This window comes from Medicago sativa, chromosome 5, assembly GCF_051527215.1.
Source record: "Medicago sativa cultivar Bolivia chromosome 5, Bolivia_mono, whole genome shotgun sequence".
Lineage (NCBI taxonomy): Eukaryota > Viridiplantae > Streptophyta > Magnoliopsida > Fabales > Fabaceae > Medicago > Medicago sativa.
Window position 1 is genome coordinate 17,142,283 of NC_140753.1, and position 21,746 is coordinate 17,164,028.

The window sequence follows — 21,746 nt, forward strand, 5'->3', positions numbered from 1 at the left end:
TTCTCTCCTTATTGCCGTTGTCGAGAGGGCTACATGAAAGCTTTATCCAGGTATTCCTAATACCCTAATTCTTAATATCCTTGATAAATCAAACATGTCGTAGATACGATCATAATCATGTTCAATGTTTTCTTTGCTTCCGCTGTTTGATTCGAAATTGTTGAACATGTTTTATGAAATCTGTTTTTATTAAGACCTAAATTTCCAACATGAGCTTCCTACTCTTTGGAAGGTTTAACTTTGGTGTTTGATTTATTTATTCTTTTAAATATTGCAATCATGTTGTATGCTTAACAGATGGAATTTTTTTAGTTTTCCATTATGTAGTATGCACAAGTGACATCAAATTTATGTTAAGTTTCAACCAAATAAATCAGGGAGCGTAATCTGTTTTTGTGAACTCTTTGAGATTTCAGAATAAAAATGTATGTTCAATTTATGGTTCTTTTGTAGCTGTCGGTTTCCATGACTAGTACTTCATAATTGCTTGGCTGGTTGTGTTTTTTCTTTATCATATAATATAGTTCTTATAGGTACAAGAAATCATTAACAAAAATAATGGAACAGTACAACAGTAGCTTGGGATTCACATTGACAACAAAAGTTTATAACAGTAAGACTACAAGAGAAATAAAATACTATGATCTTGTGCAGAAAGGATATTGTTGGCAGAAGAGGAAGAGATTAAACTTTAAAGGGAATGGTTGGGGTGGGGGAGGGTTCAAGTAAAGGTATGTGACGGTGATCTAGGCCGTGACATAATGGTATTTGTGATTGTCAAAACCACAACACGGATGCTATTGAGGTGCATCGGCCATTTTTTACCACAATTTTCTGCAGCATTTGAGATGCAATCACAACTGTCACTGCAAATACTATTTAAAACCTTGGGATAAGGATGATTTTAGGAAGAAAGACATTTTGTTTAAAAAAAAAAAAGTTTCATGAAAGGAAAATTGTAAGGGGAGGTAGTAGCTCCCTTGATATTAGCTTCATGTGATGGGCTTGTAATCTTTCTTATTTCAAACTCAGCAAGCTTCTTGGGCTTAATCAGCTCCGACTCCGAGATAGTTTCTGAAAGCTACTCAGTAGGCCCTCAAAATGCTCACAGTTTCCTCGAATTTCCAAAAAAAAAACCGTCTTGAGTCCTAACTCCCGATCGCTTTAGTTTGATAGTTAAAACCCAATCTACCCTCAATTTCATTTAACTAGGTTCGGAGTTAGGATCTGAACCTGGTTCGGATCCTAATTCCTGAACCATTCAACACACCGATTCTATTATTTTCATTGCAATGTCAATAACAATTACACATGCAATTACCAATTTGAGGATATCTAGAGCATGCATTGGTAGAATCTAAACACATATGCAAGCATCATTTTCATCCCCCTCTGAATCAACCCAAATCTAAAATTTACAGTTTATCATTACCCAAGCATACAAAGTGATCATGCAAGGAAGTTGAGAGATAATATAAAGATGAAATGAATTATAAATCACATAAAAGAAATGCCTCAAACCAAGTTTAGAATAATGTTTTATAGCCACGTAGTAGAGAAAAATAGCACAATTGTAAGAACATTAATTAATTATTATATCTTCATAGCATTGGAAATGGATGAAAACATCAGCAGAAATTTCAAAAATCAGTAGGAGAACAACAGTATGAAGTCAAACAACGTTTGAAGGCATTGAAAATCATAAAGTAGTAGAAAAAGTACTAGTTAACATGACCTTTAGTTTTAATGGTGAGACCTCACATTAAATTTCAACTTGTGAGGATACAAATTTGTTGATTATGTCAATTTTGGATAAAGGAGTGTTATATATAGGATCTAATAGGTAGACAAGAGCAATGATGGGTTCTACACTTCGATTTCTGATTGGATAGTTCAGGATTTTATTAGACAAATCATTTGGATAGATTTGTTATATCATTTTTCTAAAGCTAATTATTAATTAGATCTCATAATTTAAATATATACACGTCCCTTCCATTGATAATTGAATTTCAATATGAGGAGGAGAACCAGATCCCATATTTTGGATATGCAATATACCTTACCAAACCATGTTATGGCAACTTTGTAAAGAAATTATGGGTTCAATAAGTGACTCCTGTTGTTCAATAAGTGGCTAATACTTTTACCAAGTCAATGACCAATTTGAGTTTCTTGTTAATAAAAAACCCACGAAAAGAACTAACTCAATCTAATTACAGTTTACATAGTCCAATATATCTCATACTTTTTATAGAGGATTATATCTCAACATAGCTTGTTAATATGGATAATGTTTGAAAACAGCGTTTCATTATATCTAATAGAGGCCATTTCTTCCCACGCAAGGCAAACATTTTTTTCTCTTATGTAAATTACATCGAAGGTCGGTCCATAAGTCCCCTTACATAATACAAGCGACTAAACTGCCTTTGAACATCATCCATAGTTTGTCTATTTATAATATTAATAATAAGTCCCTTTACAATTACAGTAGGGGTTCCTTCTAAGTTTATCATTCTTCACTCAATTTGACCATTACAATCAACATGGTATAGTTATGATCAATGAACAATATTCTTATTAATGTCAAATATATAACTCATCATGTCCTCACAATGGCACCATGTCAAAGCTTACGGTTTAAAAGCGACGAATAATGCGAGTGTATCCATAATATGCTCAATATTTTAATATGCAAGTAATTTTGCTAGTTCAACACATTCAGTTTCTATGTATGCATATTTCTATTTCTAAACGTGTAATATATTGTGAGCCGATTTTTCAACAAGCCTGCAAAGATTCTTGCTTCTTCTACAATTCAGCATATACCTTGGCATACGCAAGCAAATAGTTCCATATCCTTTCCCAAAATCTTTTTTGATTTATTTTAATACCGCTAGTACACTTTTTTATTCACTAAAGTGTAGTAAAACAAATTGGCCCGTAGAAAATATATTTTTTCTTGATCAACTAGTTTAGTAACTAGAATTTCACCCCTTAAAATGAATAAATAGCGAATCCCGAGTTCGATCATCAACTATGTCCCTTGCATATTACAGTGTGTTCATGAGGATTGGTTTTGTCATCCAAAAAGGTCTAGCGGCGCAGCTTGTTGCCCGCTTGCCTTCTATTCAAGTGTAAATAATGGTTTATATATATATTGAGGGTCTTGTTAACCAGTGCCCCCGGGACACTAGTTAAGAAACTAAAAGTAGAAAGAAAAGTCAAGTTTTGTATTGAAAAAAACACTTTTTTAACTTTCAAAAAGTAGAATACACAATTTTCAAGACAAAAATTCCTTTATAATTCCTTAACCAGTGCCCCCGGGGCACTGGTTAACATTATATATTGAAAAGAAAAAGTTGACAAACTTCACGCGCTTCTTTTTATTCTATAAACAATTCCTGTTTTTAGCTTCATAAACAATAGTAGTAGTTTAAGATTCCTTCTCTTTTAAACTTTAAGATTACTTTTACCCTATCTAACATCGGCACTTTAGATTGAAGACGTGCTCACTCTCTAACATGTATTAATGTCAGTGTAATTACATTCGATCACTTTTTTATCAAATTAATATTGGTATCTACGTGTTTGTGTCAGTGTTATTGTTTCATAGCTTTTGGTTGAACGCACAAACTCTTGCAGCATATTATGTTTCATTTCTTTATAGAAAATTAGTTATCTACTTATGTGATGACCTCATATCAATTTCAGGTAATGAGAAAAGTCGTGCATCTTTATCTTATTTCTTTACTTGTAAAATGAAGTGAAAAACCTCATTTCTTGGGTAGCCAATTGGAGTGTACCAGACATTGCATTCCTGAGGAAGAATATTCGTTATTATTATACTATATTATAATATAATAACCACCAAATAGAGTTTTATGGCTATGAGAAAGCTATTATAAAGCAAAGCTTTTCATGTAGATAATAACAGTCTAAAATCTGGTTAGCATATCAAACTTTGTCTCTATTAGAAACCTAGTGTTCGGTCACTGAGGGTATTTTGACTAATCTAGAGATCATGGAAGAGGCTGTGAATTTTCTTCTCCAAAGGCTTGTACCTGTATTCGAGAATGAGGTGAATTTGCTCACAGGGGTTGAAGCAGAAGCGGTGCATTTGAAAGAAAAATTGGAGCTCATAAGAGCCTTCTTAAAGGTTGCCGATGCGTTAGAAGAGAGTGATGAGGAACTCAAAGTTTGGGTTAAGCAAGTCAGAGATGTTGCTCATGAGACTGAAGATATTCTTGATGAATTGGAACTTCTTGTCCAAGCGCGTAATCATACAAACAGATTCTTTGATTTTTTACGCATCAGGAATATGAAAGCTCGTTATCGGATTGCTCATGAGTTGAAAAACATCAACTCTCGCATGACAACTATTTTTTCAATCCACAAAAGATTCCTCAGAAAACTAGACTTTGCTTCAGATGCTTCAAATTCCATTTATACAGGTACTGCTAACCGCAAATACTCTTTCCAGATAAAGTTAAAGTAATATTGAGGCTATTATCTGTAAGTACTTTTATTAGAACTCCCTGAGCTTTGAGGCTTGCCCTGGCCTTGGTGAGTCCCAGGATCCAAATCACCTAAATCTATGTTACCAAAAAAAAAAAAGTCGGAAAATTTTAATTACACCATATTTTGCTTTTTCTATTATTTCTTGTTACTATTAGAAGAAAAAATATTTAAAAGAAGAACGAAAAAATGTGTGATCAGTGTTTTCTACACACTTATCACACCGTTTCTTGTTACTTGCGTGTGTAGTGCCTGACACCGACTGACACTATGTGATAATATTCAATCACTTCTATTTTATTAAATCATTAATGGTCATACGTGGCGGTGTTGTGTTCGGTGTATATGTATTAGGAGTGTTTCATAGTGAACAAATAGTCATATAACAAGGGAAATGTATTTGTTTCTCTATAACAAAACTCTCACTTATCAGACTAATACAATACCAAACATGTTCTCTAGCAGGTAAAATATGGCATGATCAACGAGGAGATGCTCTTCTTTTGGACAACACTGATCTAGTGGGCATAGACAGACATAAAAATCGGTTGGTTAGGTGGTTGATTAAAGGTTCTTGGGGACGCAAAGTAATTTCCGTTACCGGAATGGGAGGGATGGGAAAAACCACTTTGGTGAAAAAAGTATATGATGATCCAAAGGTGATAAAACACTTTGATGCCTGCGCTTGGGTTACTGTTTCTCAATCTTGTGCAATTGAGGAGCTACTCAGAGACTTGGCCCAAAAGCTTTTTTCTGAAATAAGACGAAAAGTTCCAAAAGGCCTGGAAAGCATGCATAGAGACAAGTTGAAGATGATTATCAAAAAGTTGTTGCAGAGAAGGAAGTACCTGGTTGTATTTGATGATGTGTGGCATAGGCATGAATGGGAAGCTGTCAGATATGCACTTCCAAAAAACAATTATGGTAGCAGGATCATGATCACGACACGCAAATCTAACTTAGCCATTATTTCCAGCAAAGAATCCAAAGGTAAGGTGTATAACCTGCAACCCTTGAAAGAAGATGAAGCATGGGATCTATTTTGCAAAAAGACTTTCCAAGGTCACCGATGCCCTTCATATTTAATTAACATATGTAGTTATATCTTAAGAAAATGTGAGGGCCTTCCTCTTGCGATTGTAGCAATGAGTGGTGTCCTTGCTACAAAAGACAAACACAGGATAGATGAGTGGGATAGGATTTGCCGTAGTCTTGGAGCTGAAATTCAAATCAACGGAAAACTTGATAATCTGAAAACAGTACTTTGCCTCAGTTTTAATGATTTGCCTCACTACTTAAAGTATTGTTTCTTGTACTTAAGCATGTTTCCTGAGGACTATCTGATTCAGCGCATGAGGTTGATTCGGTTATGGATAGCAGAAGGATTTATCAAAGCCGAAGAAGGAAAAACAATGGAAGATATTGCAGAGGATTACCTGAAGAAGCTCCTAAACAGAAACTTGTTGCAAGTAGCAGAGCGAACATCTGATGGAAGAGTCAAAACTTTGAGGATCCATGATCTTTTGAGAGAGATTATTATTTTGAAGTCCAAGGACCAAAACTTTGCAACAATTGTCAAAGAACAGACTGTGATACGGGCTGAAAAGATTCGACGACTTTCACTTCAAGGTACACTACCAATTCCAAATGGACAGCAACATATATCTGTCTCTCAACTCCGTTCTCTCTTAATGTTTGGAGTGAATGAAAGTTTATCCCTAGGAAAACTGTTTCCAGGTGGATTCAAACTCCTCAGTGTTTTAGATTATCAAGATTCACCTTTGAAGAAGTTTCCAGCAGTGGTTGTGGACCAATATCATTTAACATATCTGAGCTTGAGAAACACACAGGTGAAAACGATTCCAAATTGTGTACTAGGAAAGTTGCAAAATCTAGAAACACTGGATCTCAAGAATACTTGTGTTACAGAATTGCCTGCAGATATAGTAAAGGCCAAGAAATTACGCCATCTTCTTGTATACCAGTCTAAAGTTGAAGGTTACGCACAATTTCACTCCAAATATGGGTTTAAAGCCCCCCTTGAAATAGGAAATTTACAGTCACTGCAAAAGCTTTGTTTTGTAGAGGCAAACAAAGGATGCGGAATGATAATAAGACAGTTAAAGGAGCTAAGCCAACTAAGAAGGTTGGGCATCATGAGACTCAGAGAGGAAGATGGGAAGGATTTTTGTTTCTGCATTGAAAAATTAGTCAGTCTTTCTGCACTCTCTGTTACTTCTGAGGGTGAGAATAAAGTTATTGATTTGACCTCTCTTTCTACACCCCCTCCATTTCTTCAACGATTGTATTTGTCAGGGAGGCTAAAAGAGTTACCATGCTGGATACCTTCACTTCATAACCTGGCAAGGTTGTTTCTGAAATGGAGCTGTTTGAAACATGATCCACTAGTATATCTGCAGGATTTGCCAAACCTTGCACATCTTGAACTACTTCAAGTTTATGATGGTGACACATTGCATTTCAAGTGTGGGAAGTTCAATAAGCTCAAGGTTTTAGGCCTCGACAAATTTGAAGGACTCAGTCAGGTGATAGTGGGGAAAGGTGCAATGCCTTGCCTTGAAACACTGAGCATTGGGCGTTGTGAGTCATTGAAGAAGGTGCCATCAGGCATTGAAAACCTGACTAAACTTCAAGTTCTAGAGTTTTTCGATATGCCAGATGAACTCATGATGACAATATGCCAACATGGTCCAGGAGAAGATTACTGGAAAGTATCACATATACCAGAGGTTTATTCTACCTATTGGAGAGAGGGCGGCTGGGATGTCTATGCACTAGACAGTCTCAGAGATTGTTCTCCCCGATCTGGCACAGTCAAGAGAAGCCATGAATGCCGGAATCAGTGGAAGGTGTAGCATTAAATTAGGGAATTATAGCAAAAATATATAGAATAAGTTGTGTATATTGTATATTAGCAAACTGAGCAGATTTGTTTCATGTATATATGTCAGCACTCAAAATAAAGGTGTAGGTTTTATTTCAACTTTGTGTAAATTTGATCATTAATATATATAATTCTTCCAATATATATAATCAAATCTCATTATTTCCGCACCCTAACGTATCAAATGTCTCTGCAGCCTTTTTACCTTATGAGTTGTACTTACAGGACCGTAGACACTCAACTTTAACCAAGTCTAACAACTAACTCTTAACTGAATCACAATCAACTCTACTGACAGTTTATAGTTTTATTCTATATAATTGTTAGGAGAGTTAATAACTCAATTAGATTTTGTTAGTGAGTTAATTAGATAGTTAGTTGGTTAATACTTAAATAACTTGCTCCCTAAATAAAGCACATCTTTATATAATACAAAAGCTTACTTCTATGGGCAAAAGTACATGTGGCATCTTCACATTCTTCATCACATTTAATGTTTTCTTATCATCCAATCAAATTGAATTATGACTCATTTATTTTTTTATTAGCCAATCAAGATGGACAATGACTCATTTAGTTTTCATCAACCAATCAAAATTGATCATGCCATGATTTTTTTCCCTATATATAGACAATTTGTTTTTCATTATTTTCATGTGTCTCTTCCCCCCATAAAAAATTTCGTTAAAACAAGTATTTTATGTGTTTTGAAATCATATAAGTTTAATCACTTGGTCGTAGATTATGGGGTTGATTTTCTTTTTTATTTGTATCTAATTGTTAATTGATAATGTTACTTTCCCAGGATCTCATTGGAGAGCATGTGTCTATATTCTACGACTTCAAGATGTTCAACATCAACAATATAATTTTTAGTCAAGACAATGTCTTGCATTTGATATAGAATCAAGATGTTAGAGACATCAACCAATATAATTTTTAGTCAAGACAATGTTTTGTATTTGATATAGAATCAAGATGTTAGATTTTAGATACCTTAGATTTATTGAATATTATTTAATGAATTTATATGTCGATAAATTAATCTCAATAAATTGATTTAGCCTTTATCTATATCTATTTTATGAATTTTTATCTTGCACAAAAACGTATATTACACATGAACTCTTATTTAATGAATCCTACACATGAACTCTTATTTGATGAATCCTAATTGATGATTTTAAACACATCTCTGGACATGTTAAACGTCATCCTAAAGGTTGCATACAATTGGTTCACATCATCTAATTTGGACAAACCGTTTCTAATAAGAAGACATCTTAAATTCATCATGTTTTACAATGACGACTTTTCACTTATCGTACTTTCTTCAATAGAATGTATCAAAAGCTTCAATCAGCCATTGAGCAATATACATGGTTTCTTTTTTTATTTCTTTTGACCATATATGAGATAATACACAATCCTTTAAGTGTCATTTCATCTTATTTATTTGACAATCAATATATGACTTTTTTCTCCTTTAATTTGTCAATTAGATAGTTACTATTAAATAATTTTTTTTGTGGGGACTATTAAATAATATTGTTAATTTTGTTATCTACCCTTTATTATAAATATCATCCATTTGCAAGCAATTCCACCCACCATTTCAATCAAAAATTGTATTATTTTCAATCTTTTGTCTCAATATCATGCCTTTTTTCTTTTTGTTTTCTTTTTTTTCCTTTCTAAGTTTCACGTATTTGGTATTTTTAACAAGCCAAAATGATTTTTTTTTTGAGCAAAAAAAAAATCCATTCAATATAGTTCTCAAATATAACACAAAATGAATTATTATAACACAAAATTTTCATGTATTTTTGTATACTTAATAATTTAATATAGTTCTCAAATATAGTTATTTTCGCATTTATTAAGGATAATATAATGATAAAGCAATTTAAGAGTAATTAATATGTCATTTAAATTAGAATGATTATATAAAGGTTAAAATGTGTCATTTAATTATTTAGAATGAAAATGCCTCATTTGATGGATCAGATAAGAAATAGAAAAGAAAATTAAATGATAGCGTTAATTATAACCCTTAATTAAAGGAAACAACTAAACACTACCAAAAAAAGAAAACAACTAAACCAAAAAAAAAAGATGAAAACAAACAAATATTGAAGTAGTATATTATAACAAATAAATGGAAGACATTTAAAATTCAAATAGTTCGATTTTCCTATCTGTATAAAAAAACTGAATTATTTGAATCTTTTAACCTTTTAATTAATGTTTCCTATCTGTGTAAATTAATGTTTTAATTTACATAAAAAAGTTTTTGACAAATTCACAAAAAAAATTCATTAAATCTATATTTTTTTGAATGGATTAAATATTGAAATTTATATTTTTATAATTTAAAATAATTATATTTTATGTGTCATTTTAATTGGGTTGATCCAATAAATATTAAATTGTGTCGTTTAATAGGTCAGACAAATAATAGACTAAAACATAAAAGGTTCTTTAAACAATAGTCATTAATGTGGTAATTCAAATTAAAATGATTATGTTAAATGTCTCATTTATTTAGTCAGATGAAAAAATGTTATTTAAATGATATCATGTTTTGATTCACTATTTTTGCTACTAATACTTAGGGGTGTTCAAAACCGCATTTGGTTCGGATGTATTCGGATCATTTTTTTTTTTACCTAACCACATGGTTTGGCTCGGTTTGCGGTTTTGATTTTACCAACCGAACCAAACCAAACCAAACCACAATATAAGAAAAAAACTAATTAAATATATATCATCTAGATCAATACTCATAGAAATTCAATGGAAACTTTAATAAAAGAACATATTTTTTCTCTTATTAAGTTTCTACTTTGCTTTTTCTATCAAAAATGTATTTATGTGCTACTTGAACTCTTAGAGAATGATTAAAATTTTAGTCTTTTGTATTTCTTACAAAATAGGATTACTTTTTGTCCACGTTTTAATTTGGTCTACGTAGTTGAAAACATTGTTGGATGAAAATAAAATTATAATGTTTGATGAAATTTAAAACATTGCTGAAAATATGTTGTGTTTTAGCTTTTTAATTTGATTTTAAAGTTGAAAACAAAAAAAATATTATTGTCTAAAAAAACCGCACCAACCGATCTAATCCAAACCGGATTGGTTTGGTTTGGATTTTATTTTAAAAGTCAACCGAACCAAACCAAACCGCGTACTTATTTATCTTGCGGTTCAGATGACTTTTACCCTTAAAACCGAACCAAACCGCACCGCGAACACACCTACTACTACTAATAATAGCATTCCTAATCAAGATTGGTTTTGCTAATAATGAGTTGACTCAATTTCAAGGGTGTGGATTCAATCTCCGCTATTAGCGTGAAGATCTCTGTGACAAGGGATCTCTAAAAATTTTGTAAGTGCTTATTGATTCATGAGACATGTCCTAACCTTGATGTGTCCTCAATTTTTTTTATGTAAAATTAAAGTCTATTTGCCAGATTCTAAAGGAATTTTTTTTGTGAAATAATAATAACAAAGATAATTTAAAAGGAGAATTGAATAATATCTAAAATTAAATTTTACCAATAACTCGGTAATTTTTCAAATTTCAATTTTATGAATTTCCTACAATGTTTATCTTGATTTTTTTTTTAAAATTATGTCATATCTTTTAATAACAAATGCACGTAATTGTCAAAAAAAAAATAACAAATGCACGTAAATGTGTTTTAATATATAAAAAAAAAAACTTTCTCTATTATAAAGATTTGGCTTCAGAAAATGCAAAAGTACACGTGTACATATATGGTGCTTAAGCTCATTAAATGTTATCAAACTAATCCACATCAGCATGTACATTTTCAATTTTTAGTGAGAAAGGAATGCATTAATATGATATTCAAGATTAGACATTTATCATTTCATTAGTCAACTATGCATTTATCCTATAAGATATCCATACATTGATCATATCACAAAATTAAAGGGGTAATTGATGTTTTTCTTTTTTGAGGGGAAGGGGGTAATTGAGGTTATTTAATTGATTTTTATTTTATAAAATATTGTTTCTAACTTTCAACATTTTCACACTGTTTCAAAATTCAATGTTCATTCTAAAATTTGAAATTCTTCTCGAATTCTCAAATCCCTTTTTCGTTGAGTGGAGAGTTTGGTTTTCGATTGTGTCCTCCTTCAATATACGTACGTTGACATCTAATTGTAAATTTTACATATCATATTTGTAATTTTTTTCTAAATTAAAAGCACAATTTAAAGAGAATATATGACGTCTCAACTAGACTTTATTCATTTCTGCTTATATATATTATATTATTAAAAAAAGGGGGTGATACAAATACAAATTAGGGGGACATAAATCTAACCCAGTAAATCCACGCAAAAGTGTAGGTCGACCCTAAACGGATAATACAAAAAATTAAAACAACACAAGTGGGTCAGCTTCTAATTAATCCTAAAACTAATCAAAGGTTTTGCGTATATATGTAACTCATCAAATTATTTCCCTAATTTATCTATCATATATTTTTTTTAATAAGCATGTATTTTGTCAACTCAAAATATCACATTAGCGTTTTTTCCATTTTTAGATTCCTCCAAAGACCAAAAATGAAGGAATTTAAAATAACGCAAAAAAATAAAATGATTTTTTTATATTTAATATAAAAAATTAAGCTAATGATATTAAAAAACTAACAAAATATTTCATCATAATGTTTGAAGTTATGAGGGACTCTTCAATGGGTTGGATCTTCATATTTGGCTAAGAGAAACCCCACAAATGAGATTGACACACCCCTAAAAAAAAAGAAATGAGATTGACACCACATCTCACTTATATGTTGCTCAATATGTACTTTTGCATCTAATGTGTAGAAGTTTAACTCACACACGACACATTAACATCTCTCCCTTAAGCGAGACTCTTTGTATCTATGATATGGTGAAATAACCAAATAAGGCCATTTCGTAGAGAGATGTTTACACTCATTTATTTCATGAGAAGAGAAAAAATAAAGTAGAAAAAGAAATCAGATGAAAAAAGAATTTGAACATGAGAGAAAAAGTAAGGGAGTGAATTGTTGGTAATTTTATAGGTTTGCTACGTTGAAGAAAATTGAGATAATTTAGTAATTATGCTATCAAAGTATCAAACTCATTAAAAAGTCGACATCAATTTAAAATGTCTAATAAACATCTACAATTTTCCTTTTTCAGATTCCACCAAAGACCAATATAGTGAAGCAATTTGAAATAATAGATGTTGAATAAAAATATATATTGCCTTGACAAAAAAAAATTGCATGAAAATGAATGACGTCCAACATCTAAATGTTAAGATTAAAAAAATTAAAAAAAATAACACGTAAAAACTAACAAAACAAATTATCATAATGTTGGAATTCCCGGTGTAGCCTACATTAGGTTATATCGTAACATTATGCTAAGAGAAACCACAAAAATTAGATTGATACCACATTTTCATACAATTTTTTTAGTTCATGTCACTTATAAGTTATTCAACATCTTCTCTTTTCTCTATTATAATTTTAACTCACATTTGACATATTAACATCTCTCTCTCTCAAGTGTGCGAGTCTGCACGTCTGTAATTATGTGACATAGGCAAATAAGGTCAAATGAAGGCACAACATGGTCATAAAGATGGGATGGTAGTAATTAAATAGAAGGAGGTTTATATTTCTTACTTTTATGAGAAGAGAGAAAGGAAATTGAAAAAGAAAGAAGATGAAAAATAAATTTGAGATTGAGATAAACGATACAGGTAAAAAAAAAAAAAATTTGTGTGTTTGTCGATGAGGTTATACACTACTAAAAAAAGGTCATTTTCGGACAAAATTTCGGACGGTTTTGGGACGGAATTTACGGAAAATTCCCACGGAATTCGGACGGAAATGTGTTTTCGGACGAAATTCGGACAGATAGGGCGTTGTCCGAAAAAGCCGCGTCGCAAATTGTATTTTCGTCCCAAATTCCGTCCGAAATATATTTCAGACGGATTTCGCACAGTTTTCGCACAAACACAGTTGTGGGATATTGGACTAAACTTCAAACGGATTTCGGACGAAATTGAATTTATTTTCCTACGGTTTTCAGACGGAATTTAATTGAATTTCCTACGAATTTCGGACGGAATTGTTTTAAAATTTCCTACGGATTTCAGACGGAATTGAATTTAATTTCCTACGAATTTCAGACGGAATTGAGTTAAAATTTCCTACGGTTTTCAGACGGATTTAAGATAAATTTTCCAACAATTTTCGGACGGATTTAAACTGCTTTAAAATATTTTCCACGCTTTTCAGTCGTGGTTATAATTTTTTTTATTTTAGAGAATTGCCACAATTCATATTTTTAATGAATTTGGGATAAATTCCAATATGTAAAATTTATATTCAATAATATATACTAAATCAAATAAAAATAAATAATAATTCAAAAGTAAACAAATGTTCATTGTCTGAAACAAAATTATATAAACTAGATTCATATAAGTGCTCAATGTTCTAACACAATATATCACAAACTAACATGACTAAATTGTTCATTAGTTGGTACTCAACAATAAAAGTAACACAATCAAGTGCACTAGCAGGGATAGGGGAGACAACAACTGCCCTCAAAAAGTAAATAGCCAAAAAAACAAGGTAAAGAGGTTTGGAAACATAACTCCAACCAAAAGGAACTCCCATGACAAAGCCAAATACAAGACAGCAGCAGTCAAACACATAATTCATCAAAAAAAAAGAGAAATTGGCAGCAACAACCACAAAACAGTAGAACAACATAAAACTAGTTGGGCCAAACTTATCAATCAAATCTAAAATTATCATCATTGTTTGCATTAGAGGCTTCAGCAACATCATTTGGTTCATCTTGAATAGGTGTCGCACAAGCAAAGTTTGGAGGCAATGGCATATTCAACTTTTCAAATAAAGCTGCAAGCATGCTTTTATTTGACTCAATTCTTTTTTGTTGCTGCTCCAATTTTTGTTTTTGCTCTTGGTTTATACGTTCTTGCTCTTTTGCCTTTTCTTTCCATTTTAAGAGCTCTTGTTCCATGTTTTTTTCCTTAAAGATATTTGAGCATGAACCAATAGTATACTTCGAAGCATTTGTTCCTATAGAACCTAAACCATATAGTTTTCCTTTTTTACCTTTGGGAGCTACTTCCTTCCAAATAGTCAAGTCATCTGGCATATTATGATGGCTTTCAGAAGACAATCCTTCTTCCTCTTGATTTTGAGACATAGATATTTCCAAAAGCTCTCCTTTTCTCTTCTTAAAAGCTCCCTGCAATTTTGAATTATGTTAGTCATTTGACTTACAACCAATTAAAATCTGTAATTTTAGTAAAATCATAGATGAATTATGGTCGTGGCTGTTTTGGTTAGGCTAGTTGCCGTGCGCAGACAGCTGTCCAAACGCAGTTACCTGTGATGGCAGCCACTCAATAAAAAAAACCCTTATCAAGGAAAACAAAGGGATACAACAAAAAAAATCAATCCCAAAGAAAAACTCCCAAAGAAACCAAACGGCTAAGCCTTCCACACACCACCTGCTAACAACACAGACACTAACCACTGCCAAACCTGAAGCCTGAAATCCACTAACACCAACCAAAAAACCAAGGCTGCACAAACACCAGCGCACCCCACCCAAAAACCAGCAGCTGGCCAAATCAGTCCCTGCAGAAAAACAGTAAAAACCAGCTCCCTAACCAAGCTACAGAAGCAGGAAAACAACACCAATAAAAACAGCAGCGCCACACCAGCAGGGAAAACAAAAAAGCCAGTCATCTATTCAAGCATTCCCGGGGATTCCAACACCACTCGTAGTACATACAAGTCGGAATATTAAAACTTCCTAACAACCACCTCCACGACATAACCTTTACCTCCTCCACCAAGTCATCCCACCTAGCAATCTAATTATTAAAAATGCACCCATTTCTAATCTTCCAAATCACCCAAATTGCTACCTCCCATATCAATATTATCATAACTAAATTATATATAAATATGTAATGTTAAATAGATACTTACATAAGCATGCTCAGCTCTACTATCAACCCATTTCTTATCCTTTCGAATGTGGCAAAGAGCAAATACCTCCTCCACTGCAGGCGTGGCTCCTGTTTCATTCTCCTACATTTTTTCCATAACTTCAATGAGAAAATTTCCAATATGTTGTTCACAAATTAATGAGAAAATATCACGTGTCTTACCATCCTACGTCCCTTCTCACCCATAGATATAGAACCAGCAGTATGAATGGAGCTACCTTGAGTTGAAGCACGATTTGCAATGTTTGCCACTGATAAATTCTTAAAATTTTTATCGGATGCTCAATAATGTATTAATTGATTCCATATTGGCTCAGAGATGTACTTTGGCCTGTATTCGGAATTATTTGCATAGTTTTTCCTCTCTTGCCACATCATACCTCTGAATCTAGCTTCTCCCTTGATTTCAAAAATTTGGCGAATCTTAGCATCATATTTAGGATGCCATGTACAATACTTCTACAAAAGTGCACCCAATTAACATGTTAGCAATTCAAAAATTTCAAGAATCTTTAATTGTTCAGTAAATTACATTTAACTAATGAAAAAAAAGAACACTTAGATAAAGTACTTTGTGCACTGTTTGTACTGTTCTACACTAATATTCATCTTAACTACCAAAAACTTACATCAACAAAGGCATTTTGTATCATTAAAACAAAGTCGTTTAGCAAAATTTATGTTAAGAACAACTGAACTTTATATAAAGCATTGTAGCTAAGTATTCTTCTTAAAGAAATATATTACTAATTAACTATAAAATTACTAATTATATAACTATTACCTTAAATTCAGTAAACCATAACAACTTCTGGTCAAGAGATGCATGTCCCCATGTAGGAATAAACCAATCAAATTTGCTCTTAATGGATTTCGTCAAGAAACGAATAGCAGTTGATGGATTGAACCTGTTAATACAAATTGTTAATATACATGCATCAATTATTTTCTACAAAAAAAAAAGTTAATTTCTCAAAAGTATAATATTTAACTTACTCATTTCCATACGGCTCTATTTCGTCAAGGCCTTCTTGATCAATTCCTTCATCATCATCAGGTTCAATGGCAGATGATTGAGTGTGTGGCAAAGTTTGTTCAGAATTTTGAGGTATGGTAGTTGATGCGTTCGGAGTTGGATTTTGAGGTATAGTAGCTGATGGGGTTGGAGTTGGTGTTGGGGTTGGAGTTGGTGACGGTGATGATGATGGCATAGTGTTTATGTGTGGTGATGGCGTAAGTTGTGCATGTGATAATGATTGATTTAGAGGTACCTGTGGAGATGGTATAGTAGGTGTAACTTGTACAACAATTCTCCCTCTGCCAGTTGAGTGTCGGCCTCGTGAGGATAAAGTCCTTCCACCTCTGTTAGTACCTCTTCCAGACATCTAAAACAACAATTTGATTAACTACCTAAATAACTACATCAAAATTAAACAAATGGCATACTGCACACATCAAGGCTGAGCATAGTAAGACATCAAGGCTGAACATAGTAAAAAAAAATCATTAGAAATATTAAAATACACAACACCAAGGTCATAATTTGTATAAGGAGCATTGTAGCATCTGGCTAGAGCTAAATTGTATAGTACCAGTAACTTCTTAAATCCCTTCACAACACCATTGGAAAAAATTGCTCTAGTTTTCCCTATTTTGTGCCACAACTGTCAAGACGAAAGTTGGTCCGAAAACACAATACAACACCCCATCGCAAAAGCTTACAGGGCAGACCAAAACAGAAAAAAAAAACAGCAGCACAAAAACACTAATTGCACCTAGAAAGAACAACCACCTAGAAAAAAAACAGCAGCACAAACACACTAGATGCACCTAGAAACAGCAGCAGCAAAGCAGCGCCCCATACATAGCTGCTAAAGGCACCAAAACTAGCTAAAAAAAGAAAGAAAACTCAGCACTAAAACAACCACAACAGCAGCACTCTAACAACAATGCCAAAAATAACCACCGGATAGCTATCTAAGTAAGCATTCCCGAGGGTTCCATATCTAACCATATGAGTTCCTTTACAAATTCTTCTTCATTTCTAAAATAATCGTTGTTAATGTCATAGTTAATGAATAAATAAAAGAATATTGCATTTTTACAAAAATGTCTTTATTAACTATGAGAAGGAATTGAAACAAGGTGGCACAAAACAAGGAAAACTAGAGCAATTTTTTCTAATGGTGTTGTGAAGAGATTTAAGAAGATACTGGTACTCTACACCAACTATTGCAAAGAAGGAAAACCAGAGAAAATTGAGTCTTTAACAAAATTGGGTATGCAATAAGCAGGTGGTTTATGATCCAATGTTGTTAAACAAAGAAACTTCACATGTAGACCAGGTGGTTTCAAGTTTTACTCTATTTAATGTATGGTTTCAAGTTGTTTAACTACACATAAACTACACATATAAGAAATTAAAAAACTCAGCCATAAAGCACTAAAACTTTTACTCTATTTAATGAAATTGAACAAAGAGATCGCGAAAGTGATTACAATGGCGATAAAAATTTAAAGGTTAGGTGTGCTTTAAAACTATTAAGGAAGTAAAGGTTTAGGATTACCCTGGTACTGTTAAGGATGTGGAAGCTAGTCAGATTCAACTAACTTCGTCTAAAGTCAATTAGGACAGTTTTCCATCTGTTAGCAGTAGATGTAACTTAGTAGTTAGTTAGCTAGCTATTGTGATTTGTGAGCCGCATATATAGCTCAAACACTTGTTTTTTTCAGCAGTCTATGCAATATGAGATTTCTCTCAATTCTCTATACTTAAAACACAACTAATAAAAATTGCATTGCAATGACATTTAACCGCGATATCAATAATTGCTTTGTGATCGCAACCACAAACAGTTTATTTCTTACTAGCATCTTAAAAAAGTGGCTGCATTTATCCGCATTATCAATGATCAAAACATAATTGAAACCGTAACTGTAACTCTATAACCACAATTCAGAACTTAAAAGTGAATCCAAGTCTTTCAACAGCAAAAAGTGAACAAAGAAATAAACCCACAATTATTTTCAACACAAAACCCACAATTAACATGATGCCTAAGAATATATGCAAACGACATTAATCTATCTTTAAAGAAAAATATATATGAAATTTATCATTATAAACAAAAAAATTCCTAGCACAATCCAGCATTTAAGTCTAAGAAACTCTCCCTCAAAAAACAAAAAAAAAAAGTCTACGAGACTCAATTGCATTCATCTAGTTTTTTTAATGTTCAATTTAACCCTCCTAATGTCTAACTGGATGCAGTTTAGTCCTATCGAAGAAGAGAGTAAATTACGTTAAATTGGAACTCAGAAGAAAAAGATGGGAAAATAACAATACTCAAGAAACAAAAAATGAAATTTTTATAAACTACAGTAACTAAAAGAGATTCAAATCCTTTTCGATTTTGACAACGAAATTAATCTTCAAATTAGTAAAAGTAAGTACCACAAATTACTATTCAATCACAATTATTTTCAACACCAAACGTGAATCCAAGTGTAGGTAGTTAAGCACACTAAAAACCTTAATAAGTAAAACAAAATAAACCCTAAAATTGAACCAAGAATCAGGTACAAGTTTATGGGAACATGCTTGATTTGTTGAAGAAAACACTGAGAAATTAAAAAAAAAAAATACAGACAATCCACAGATCTGGAGAGAAGAGAAGAGAATCTTGGATACCTTGAAAGATTGATTGACCAGCTTGAGAAGTTTTTGGAAGAAATTGATTGAAGAGCAGCACAGGAGAAGCTGATTGAAGAGCACCACACTGAGAAATTGATTTTGAAGTTGGTTTTAGGGTTATGAAAGAGGGAGATGAAATTTTAGGGTTATGAGAGAAGCACACGAGGGAAATTTTGTGAGATAAGCGGGAGATGAAATTTTCCCAATTAAAACCCTCAAAAATATTAGCCGTCCGAAATCCGTCTCAATATTTCACACGGTTTTGGGACGGAATTGTTTTTTTAAATAAATCCGTGCGAAATCCGTGGGAAAAAACCCTGTTTGAACATGTGCTAAAATTTTCACACAATTTTGGGACGGATTTGAGACGAAAATTCCGCTCCGTTAAAACCGTCCCAAATCCGTCCGAAAAATTCAGACAAATTCGTATCCGTCCGAAAATTCCGTCCGAAACCACTATTTTTTTAGTAGTGATAAGAAATAAAGTGAGTTGCTGGTAATTTTATAGGTCTATTGAAGAAGTTTGATATTTTTGGGTAATTAATTTGCCAAAAAATTATACCTAATTAAAAAACACCACAACATTTAAATCTTTTTAATAAGCACGAATTATGTCAACTCAACATTCTACGTGAGAATTTTTCTATAGTTAAATCCAACCAATGATCAAAAGTGAAGAAATTTGAAATAATAGAGATTGATTAAAAAATAGTGCATGAAAATGAATAACATCCAAAAACTTATATTTAATATAAAAATAAATGACATCAAAAAAACTAATAAAATAGTTAATCATAATGTTCGGAGTTTTGAAGAAGACTAAAATAGGTTAGAACAACACATTAAGCTAAGTGCGACTATAAAAGTGAGATTGACACCACATCATCACCAAAATCTTAACACATTAGTTATATTGATCATCTCACGTATCTGTTTCTTAACAATTGACACATTAACATATCTTCGTTAAATGTGAGACTCTCTTCGTTTGAGATCTGGTGACATAGCCAAATAAAGCTAGACGAAGGCAAAACATAGTAAAAAAGGTTGGTTGATGGTGGTTTCATGGAAGGAGATTTATGTTTCCACATTTAATGAAAAAGAGAGAAAGAAAAATATAAAAAGAAATAATATGAAAAAGAAATTTGAACATGAGAGAAATGATAACGGAAAAAAAGTAGTATGTTTTGTCCGTGGAAATATTCAGAAAAGAGTGTGTTAGTGATAATTTGATGGGTTATTTGAAGGAGTAAGAGATTTATGAGTAATTATTTCACAAAAAAATAGACTCAATAAAAAAATTCCACATCATTTTAAAATGTCTAATAAACATGTACACATGTACTTTATCAACTCATCATAACATATATGTAGTTTTCTATTGTTCAATCTCATCAAAGATCAAAAGTGAAAATATTTGAAATATAGAGGTTGGATAAAAAATTGAATGAAATCGAACGACATCCAAAAATATATATTGAATATTAAAAAATTAAGATATTATATTAAAAAAATAAAAATAAATAAATAATTCATCATAATATTTGTAGTTATAAGGGAGCCTACAATGAATTGAATCATCACATTTGACTAATAAAACTCCAGAAGTGAGATTGACGCCACATCTTCACCTAAAACCTCAAGACATTAGACATATTATCAACTCATATGTTGCTCAATATATATTATTGCATCCAAAATAGAAGTTTAACTCATATGACACATTAACATATCTCCCTTAAGGGTAGGAATCTTTGTGTATGTGATATAGTGAGATAGCGAAATCAGATCAAAGATACAACATCATAAAAAATTTGGTTTGTGGTGGTTTCATAGAGGAGTGTTTTTGTTTGTTTCTTTCATGCGAAGAAAGAAAGTAAATTACAAGGGAACAAACTAAGGAAAGTATGTTTTACCCATGAGAGTATAGGTAATATAGTGAGTTGCTGATAGTTTATGGATTTGTTGAAGACGTTGGCGATTGCTGGTAATTATGCTACCAAAATATTAGAACCATTAAAAAAATACCACATCAATTTAAACTGTCTAATAAACATGTATTTTGTGGCCTAACACATCTATATTTTCCACTATGATTCCACCAAACACCAAAAGTAAAGAAATTTATAGTAACAAAGGTTGAATAAAAAAAATTGCATGAAAGCGAATGACATCTAAAAATTAAAATTTAAGGCTAAAAATTCAACAAATGACAGCCAAAAACTAAAACAAAAATATCATCATAATATTATGTCTTCTGTGGAAGCCTACAATGAGTTGTATCATCACATTAGACTAAGACCAATCATATAAGTGAAATTGATATTGCACCAATCGTAAGATATTAGATATATGAGTCACCGTACTTATATGTTGCTCAACATCTATTCTTGCATATAATTTGAAATTGTTACTCACAGTTGACAAATTAACATCTCTCCACTAAGTATCATATGTTGGAACAAAATGTGTTTAACAATGAACCTTAAAGAGTTTTGATGATAACAAGGTATTAAAAATTGTAAATTGGACTAGCTAAT

At 32.1% G+C, this 21,746-nt stretch overlaps 2 protein-coding genes across 3 annotated transcripts; one reads left to right on the top strand and one right to left on the bottom strand.

The window, feature by feature from the left end:
* Positions 1–3,940: 3,940 nt before the first annotated feature.
* LOC146920616 (disease resistance protein RPM1-like) lies at positions 3,941–7,568 on the top strand. 2 transcript variants are annotated; one of them, XM_085714012.1, is made up of 2 exons: positions 3,941–4,457; positions 4,984–7,568. In XM_085714012.1, exons 1-2 carry the CDS (start codon positions 4,028–4,030, stop codon positions 7,395–7,397), a joined length of 2,844 nt encoding a protein of 947 aa, XP_085570138.1. In that variant the 5' UTR covers positions 3,941–4,027; the 3' UTR covers positions 7,398–7,568. The 2 variants fall into 2 exon arrangements, with proteins under 2 accessions (XP_085570138.1, XP_085570139.1); XM_085714013.1 differs by having other exon boundaries at positions 4,987–7,568.
* Positions 7,569–14,879: 7,311 nt separating this feature from the next.
* On the bottom strand, positions 14,880–19,656 carry LOC146920617 (uncharacterized). The gene is made up of 5 exons (XM_085714014.1): positions 19,204–19,656; positions 16,509–16,897; positions 16,297–16,420; positions 15,675–15,971; positions 14,880–15,594 (listed from the first exon to the last, which is right to left on the bottom strand). Exons 2-4 carry the CDS (start codon positions 16,895–16,897, stop codon positions 15,795–15,797), a joined length of 690 nt encoding a protein of 229 aa, XP_085570140.1. The 5' UTR covers positions 19,204–19,656; the 3' UTR covers positions 14,880–15,594; positions 15,675–15,794.
* Positions 19,657–21,746: the final 2,090 nt, after the last annotated feature.